The sequence below is a fragment of the Limulus polyphemus genome, unplaced genomic scaffold, assembly GCF_000517525.1.
Source record: "Limulus polyphemus unplaced genomic scaffold, Limulus_polyphemus-2.1.2 Scaffold2351, whole genome shotgun sequence".
Classification (NCBI taxonomy): Eukaryota; Metazoa; Arthropoda; class Merostomata; order Xiphosura; family Limulidae; genus Limulus; species Limulus polyphemus.
The window spans coordinates 183,279-192,046 of NW_013667961.1; the positions used below are offsets into that span (position 1 = coordinate 183,279).

The 8,768-nt window shown below is 30.7% G+C and overlaps 1 protein-coding gene across 1 annotated transcript in view; it reads left to right on the forward strand.

Moving 5' to 3' along the window:
• The window catches only part of LOC106466704 (muscle calcium channel subunit alpha-1-like), a gene marked incomplete at its 3' end in the record, with an annotated part of 121,990 nt that extends 115,094 nt beyond the window's left edge, over positions 1–6,896 (forward strand). Inside the window, exons 21-24 of the mRNA XM_013927001.2 lie at positions 1,570–1,699; positions 4,155–4,214; positions 6,509–6,615; positions 6,809–6,896. Coding sequence (XP_013782455.2) covers positions 1,570–1,699; positions 4,155–4,214; positions 6,509–6,615; positions 6,809–6,896 — 385 coding nt within the window. The remainder of the gene's footprint in view (positions 1–1,569; positions 1,700–4,154; positions 4,215–6,508; positions 6,616–6,808) is intronic.
• Positions 6,897–8,768: the final 1,872 nt, after the last annotated feature.

An 8,768-nucleotide genomic window follows, 5' to 3' on the forward strand; every position in this document is an offset into this window, starting at 1 on the left:
GTACACCTGGTGATAGTTCATTTTCTGTATAATTTGTGTATATGCAATGGAAGTTCATATTCTGTATAATTTTTATATATCCAGTGGTAGTTTATGTTCTGTATAATTTGTGTATATCCGGTTGTAGTTCATGTTTTATATAATTTTTGTATATCCGGTCGTAGTTCATGTTCTTTGTAACTTCTGTATAAAAAGTGGTAGTTCATGTTCTATGTTCTGTCTAATTTATGTATTTGAGGTGGTAATTCAGATTCCATGTTCTGTATAATTTCTGTACATCAGACTGTCGTTCATGTTCTGTATAATTTGTGTACATCCAGTGGCAGTTCATCTTTTGTATAATTTATGTATATCTAGTGGTAGTTCATGTTCTGTATAATTTGGGTACATCCGGTGGTAGTTCATGTTCTGTATAGATTGTGTATATGCGGTGGTAATTCATGTTCTATACAATTTGTGTATATGCGGTTGTAATTCATGTTCCATTTTCTGTATAATTTCTATATATCCAGTGGTAGTTCATGTTCTGTATAATTTATGTATATGCGGTGGTAATTCATGTTCCATGTTCTGTATAATTCTGAATATCCAGTAGTAGTTCATGTTCTGTATAATTTGTGTATATATCCGTCGTAGTTCATATTTTGTATAATTTGTGTATATCAGGTGGTCATTCATGTTTTATAGAATTTGTGTATATGCGATGGTAATTCATGTTCCATGTTCTATATAATTTCGGTATATCCAGTGGTAGTTCATGTTCTGTATAATTTGTGTGTATATTTGATGGTAGTTCATATTTTATATAATTTGTGTATATCTAGTGGTAGTTCATGTTCTGTATAATTTGTGTAATTTCTGTTGTAGTTCATGTTTTATATAATTTGTGTATATCCGGTTGTAGTTCATGTTCTATATAATTTGTTTATATCCTATGGTAGTTGATGTTCTGTACAATTTGTGTTTATCCGGTTGTAGTTGATGTTCTACTTAATTTCTGTATATCGAGTGATAGTTCATGTTGTATATAATTTGTGTATATCCGGTGGTAGTTAATTTTCTATATAATTTGTTTATATCCTATGGTAGTTGATGTTCTGTACAATTTGTGTTTATCCGGTTGTAGTTGATGTTCTGTTTAATTTCTGTATATCCAGTGATAGTTCATGTTCTGTTTAGTTTCTGTATATCCAGTGATAGTTCATGTTGTATATAATTTGTGTATATCCGGTGGTAGTCCATTTTCTATGTTCTATAAACCTTAGTATATTCGATAGAAGTTCAGGTACCATATTCTGTATAACTTGGGTGAATATAGTTGTAGCCGAGGTCCATATAACTCTGGCCAATCCGGTGGCAGCCCATGTTCAATTGTATTATAACTTGTGTAATTCCTGTGCTATTTCAGGAAATAATTCTTATTACTAATTTTAATAAGTAATTGGTAAAATTTTCTCTATAAAACTATCCGGATGAAAAGTATTACTTAGAAAGGTTTTAAGGTTTTAGAAGAATTAAATGTCACAAACAAAACGATTACGTGAAATATTTCGACTTTTTTTTTTTCAGAGTTCGAGTCATGTGTCATCGCATTATCAACCACTCTATTTTCAGTAACATAGTCCTAGCTTGTATCCTCATTAGCAGCACCATGTTAGCAGCAGAAGATCCCCTTAACGCCAACTCAGCCAGAAATAGAGTGAGTTGTCTCCTTACATTAAACTTTTAACTAAATCTGAGTATTATAGTTTCGTATGAGCAGAAGACTAATTAGTGTTTTTGTATAGACTCAATCCAATGATTAGATAACTGTATGTTTCCTTGAGTTTAGTTTGAATAGTTTGCTATTAAAGCAAACTGTGTTTCTAATACGTTTTATAAATAAAAATTTTGTTGTTATGTGGCAACAATGTTGTATAGCCGTGTCTCCACTGAAGTATTGGTAACACGTGTATAATTGTTATTTGGCGACAACGTTGTAGTAGCCGTGTTTGCACTAATCCATTGGTAACACGTGTTTAATGGTTATGTGGCGACCATATTGCAGTAGATGTGTCTCCCTGAAATATTGATAAAACGTCTTTAGTTCTTAAGAGGCGACCATGTTGTGGCAGATGTGTCGCCACAGAAACATTATTTCACCGGTAATTGAGTTATTATTTTTGTATTTTTTATAAATGGACTTTTTAATTAAACTTATTTCAATATTATATGTTCATTAATAGGATTTGTAGAGTTATAACTTTGACATGAGAAAACCACCAATCATTTTCTCAGTTGATCTTTATGAAAATCAAGAATCTGACGATCGGGTGATCTGAAATGTGGTTTGTTGCTTATTCCTCATCTTTATAGAGTCATCTTTTTATGAATCCCAAAACTCCAAATGTTTCAAATTGGCTATGAGAACTAGGGATGATTACATTCAATCAAATGGATAATAAGATACGCTCTCTGATCAATGAATCCTGAATCAGAGAAGACGGAGTAGCTTACATTCAATATCACCAATCATGTATTTGAAGTAGTTGAGAGAAGCGCCCAATTTTCTCAAGTGATTTCAAACACTAAGGATGCTTCGGAAACAACTCATTCAAAGGAAAAAATACCTCAAGACGTTATTGACACTCTTGTTTACTCCAGACATTAGAGAGGAGGGGTTGATGATACATCGGGACCTTATCAACACTCATTACTTCAGACACTAAAAAGGAGGGGTTGATGATACTTCAGGATCTTATCAACACTCATTACTCCAGACACTAAAAAGGAGTGGTTGATGATACTTCAGTACCTTATCAACACTCATTACTCCAGACACTAAAAAGGAGGGGTTGATGATACTTCAGTACCTTATCAACACTCATTACTCCAGATACTAAAAAGGAGGGGTTGATGATACTTCAGGACCTTATCAACACTCATTACTCCAGACACTAAAAAGGAGGGGTTGATGATACTTCAGGATCTTATCAACACTCATTACTCCAGACACTAAAAAGGAGTGGTTGATGATACTTCAGGACCTTATCAACACTCATTACTCCAGACACTAAAAAGGAGGGGTTGATGATACTTCAGTACCTTATCAACACTCATTACTCCAGACACTAAAAAGGAGGGGTTGATGATACATCGGGACCTTATCAACACTCATTACTCCAGACACTAAAGAGGAGGGGTTGATGATACATCGGGACCTTATCAACAGTCATTACTCTAAACACTAAAATGGAGGGGTTGATAATACATCGGGACCTCATCAACAGTCATTACTCTAAACACTAAAATGGAGGGGTTGATGATACATCGGGACCTTATCAACAGTCATTACTCTAAACACTAAAATGGAGGGGTTGATGATACATCGGGACCTTATCAAAAGTCATTACTCTAAACACTAAAATGGAGGGGTTGATGATACATCGGGACCTTATCAACAGTCATTACTCTAAACACTAAAGAAGAGGGGTTGATGATACATCGGGACCTTATCAACAGTCATAACTCTAAACACTAAAGAGTAGGGGTTGATGATACTTCAAGACCTTATCAACACTCATTACTTCAGACCCTAACGATGTTCTGGGAACAGCTCTTTCAGAAGCGTGGTGGAGGATACTTCAGTACCTACCAACACTCTTGTTTTAAGCATCGAACATTAGTGCCAAGCTGCGTTTCCTATCTGTATTGACCCTTTCCCACAATGAGATGAAATTGCCATTTCTACCAAATGTTCATTGACTAAATGACAATCGTTGTTATTTCATAACGGATCATGGTATAACTATTTAACAAAAAAATGGAATTCCTTATTATTCTAATTTTCATGCATAAAATATTGTAAATTTCTATTATATGTTTTTAGTGCAGTATGAAAATGTCTGATTTAAAAGTATTTAAAATTCAAGCAGGTCAGGATGATTTTGTTTAGTACAGTAGACTTAAAAAAGTTGATAATCACAAATATTTAGTTTAGGACTTATTCCTTTTAATTTTAAAATTGGCTTTATATTTACGAATTTTTGTTGAAATGTATCTCTAATAAAATGCTTGTCAGACATTACGTGAATTAATAGACGTTTAGATGAATAAACTAATCAATTATAAGAAAGCATAACTTCTATTGTTTGCATTTATTTTTCTGTGTTTAGGTTCTCAACTACTTTGATTATTTCTTTACCACCGTATTTACTATTGAAATTACTTTAAAAGTAAGTGAGTATATCAGTTGTTTACTATTGAAATCATTTTGAACGTAAGTGAATTTATACTTGTTATACAATTGAAATAGTAAGTCAGTTTATATTTGATCTACTATTGAAATTATTTTATAGTAAATGAGTTTGTATCTTATTTACTATTAAAATAAATTTTAATGTAAGTGAGTTTATAGCTGATTTACTATTGAAATTAATTTGAAGATAAGTGAGTTTATATTTGATTTACTTTGAAGGTAAGTGAGTTTATATTTGATTTACTATTGAAATTATTTGAAAGTAAGTGAATTTATATTTGATTTACTATTGAAATTATTTGAAAGTAAGTGAATTTATATTTAATTTACTGTTGAAATTATTTGAAGGTAAGTGAGTTTATATTTTATTTACTTTTGAAATTATTTGAGGTAAGTGAGTTTATAGCTGATCAACTATTGACATTAATTTGAAAGTAAGTGAATTTATATTTTATTTACTTTTGAAATTATTTAAGGTAAGTGAGTTTATAGCTGATCAACTATTGACATTAATTTGAAAGTAAGAGAATTTATATTTCATTTACTGTTGAAATTATTTGAAGGTAAGTGAGTTTATATTTGATTTACTATAAATATTACTTTGATGTAAGTGAGTATATATTTGATTTAATATAAATATTACTTTGATGTAAGTGAGTATATATTTGATTTAATATAAATATTACTTTGATGTAAGTGAGTTTATATTTGATTTACTATTGAAATTATTTGAAGGTAAGTGGGTTTATATTTAATTTACTGTTGAAATTATTTGAAGGTAAGTGAGTTTCTATTTGATTTACTATAAAAATTACTTTGAATGTAAGTGAGTTTCTATTTGATTTACTATAAAAATTACTTTGAATGTAAGTGAGTTTCTATTTGATTTACTATAAAAATTACTTTGAATGTAAGTGAGTGTATATTTGATGTACTATAAAAATTAGTTTGAAAGTAAGTGAGTTTATATTTGATTTACTATAAAAATTACTTTGAATGTAAGTGAGTATATATTTGATATACTATAAAAATTAGTTTGAAAGTAAGTGAGTGAGTTTATATTTAATTTACTATTGAAATTATTTGAAGGTAAGTGTGTTTATGTTTGATTTACTTTGAAATTATTTTGACGATATGTGAGTTTATATTTGATTTACTATTCAAATTATTTGAAGGTAAGTGAGTTTATGTTTGATTTATTCAAATGCCATTTAAAGTAAGTGAATTTATATTTGATTTACTATTCAAATTATTTGAAGGTAAGTAAGTTTATGTTTGATTTATTCAAATGCCTTTTAAAGTAAGTGAATTCATATTTGATTTACTATATTGAAATTCATTTTATAGTGAGTTTTTGTTTACAATTAAAGTTATTTTATAATAATGTCTTAAGAGATGATAAGTATTGTTTTATGGTTATTCTTTCCTTAGGCAGTTTTTGGTGAAAGTTATTCAAATTTCAGTACAACGTAATGATAACAAATTACTTTATTTCTTCTTTAGCGTTTTAAAAAGCTTGAAAACTGTTATAACTCGTAGGACAAATCTACAGATTATTTTTCAACTGTACTATACTAACGTAAAAATAAACTTACTTGTACAACTTTACGGCTGATCGATCAAGTAACTGAAAATAAAAGCTAGCTAAAAAACAAACAAACAAACAACAACACTATGATTGAATCACTCTACCGGCTAGAAACATTTTTGAAAGAATAAATCTTTAGGCTCACTGGCCCTCGTATTTATAATTTACTCCTTGAATTTATTAGAAATTCTGACGTTAACCTTTCCGGTGCTTTCTAGGACTACATTATTAAACTTTTTATCTTAACGTCATGTGCTCTCTATTTAATAACCAAATCACAACATTAAATAATTTCAGGGTGTATTTGGTTGCTTGCTTGGTTTTGAATCACGCTTAAAGTGATGGGCTAGATGGAAGCAGCTAATTAACACCACCCACAGCCAACTCTTGGGCTACTCCTTACCAACGACTAATGGGTTTCACCATCACATTATAACATCTCCTTACCTAAAACGTCGAGGATGTTTCAGTATAGAATATGAAACCCGTGATCCGCAGATTGCGAGTCGAATGCCTTATTCACCAGATTATGCCAGGCCTCCAGTATTTGAAATTGCGACAATACGATTTATGAAGAAGTGGTTAACTTATTGTTTATTTGCAATTGGTAAAATATCGTCTACAAGAAATTAATGTTTTTCATGTTCTTATTGTGATGCTTCTTATCTGTTTTACTTTTTCAGGCTATTACATATGGTGTCTTCCTTCATAGAGGCTCCTTCTGCCGTAGTGCCTTCAACATGCTAGACGTTCTAGTTGTTTCTGTATCTCTCATATCCTTTGCTTTCGAGTAAGTGTTCCTCAGATCTGTTTTTCACCTACTCTCCTATAAGAAAGACCATATTTTAGATATTTCCCTCAGCTTAGTTTTTTTTCTTTTTTTAGTGTATATTGATGCTATATAAAAGATTATATCCAATGCTACTTTGGTCTCTTAATTATCATTGTAAGTACTGATGTTGATTTACGTTTTTTTGTTTCAGCAACGAGGCAATCTCTGTGGTCAAAATCCTTCGTGTTCTAAGGGTACTAAGGCCATTAAGAGCTATTAACAGAGCCAAGGGGCTCAAGGTAGGTGATCTCAGATACTCTATACTACAGTCAGTGCTTTGGATTCAAGCGATGCAGCCTCATTATTTTTCCTCTAAAGGTGTTTGTAATGAAGTCCAACTTTTAAACTAAAGCTAGATAGGCTATTCGTTTTTCTTCAAAGAAGTTATCTTACCTCCTTGTGTTTTTTAAAAAAAACGTGTTTAAATATACAAGCAAGGTAACCTCATTGGATTTCATCAAAAATAACAACTAAACCTGTACTAAACATAACTAAACCTGGACTAAATATATCAACTAATCCTGTACTAAACATAATGTTGCGTATCTGCTTGTTTGTTAATTTCCGGTATAAATTATTTCTGAGAAACTTCAGTGATTCAAGTCTATTCTTGATTAACCCAGTTTATTCTTCCTTGATACAAACTTTGTAATACATTTAACAACTTTTCTGACACATTAGATCTATATATATATATCTCGCTAGCTTTCTTTGTCAGGCTTATATATACTAAAAAAGAGGGCGTCTAGCAAACACTTGGACATTCACGATAATTCGAGAAACTCGAGCGCGCATGCTCCCAGCGTCACGCGACTTCCGCTGTCGTAACAATAACAACGAAACCTGAACTAAAAATAACAACTAATTTTGTACTAAACATAATTAAACCAAGACTAAATATAACAACTAGTCCTGTATTAAACATAACAACGAAACCTGAACTAAAGATAACAACTAATTTTGTACTAAACATAACTAAACCAAGACTAAATTTAACAACAAATCTTGTACTAAACATAACAACTAATCCTGTACTAAACATAACAACTAATCCTGTACTAAACATAACAACTAATTTTGTACTAAACCTGAACTTAAAATAACAACTAATTTTGTACTAAACCTGAACTAAATATAATAACTAATTTTGTACTAAACCTGAACTAAGGATAACAACTAATCCTGTACTAAACATAACAATGAAACCTGAACGAGGTATAACAACTAAACATAACAAGTACATTTGTACTAAACATAACATAACAACTAAACTTGTACTAAACATAACAAGGAAACCTGAACTACACATAACAACTAAACTTGTACTAAACATAACAAGGAAACCTGTACTAAACATAACAACTAAACCTGTACTAAACATAACAAATAATCCTGTACTAAACATAACAACTAATCCTGTACTATACATAACAACTAATCCTGTACTATACATAACAACTAAACCTGTACTAAACGTAATAACTAATTTTGAAGTAAACCTGAACGAAACATAACAACTAATCCTGTACTAAACATAACAACTAATTTTGTACTAAACATAAAAACTAAACCTGAACTAAACGTAACAGCTAAACCTGAACTAAATGTAACAACTAAACCTGAACTAAACATAACAAGGAAACCTGATCTAAACATAACAACGAAACTTGTACTAAACATAACAAAAACCTGTACTAAACGTAACAACGAAACCTGTACTAAACGTAACAACTGTTGTTATGTTTAGTTCATGTTTCATTGTTATGTTTAGTTCAGGTTTAGTACAAAATTATTTATTATGTTTAGTACAGGTTTAGTTGTTATGTTTAGTACAGGTTTGTAACCTGAGCTAAACATCAAACTAAACCTCTACTAAACATCAAAACTAAACCTCTACTAAACATCAAAACTAAACCTCTACTAAACATAACAATGAAACCTGAACTAGGTATATCAACTAAACATAACAAGTTCATTTGTACTAAACATAACATAACAACTAAACTTGTACTAAACATAACAACTAAACCTGTACTAAACATAACAAGGAAACCTGATCTAAACATAACAACTAATCCTGTACTAAACATAACATGGAAACCTGATCTAAA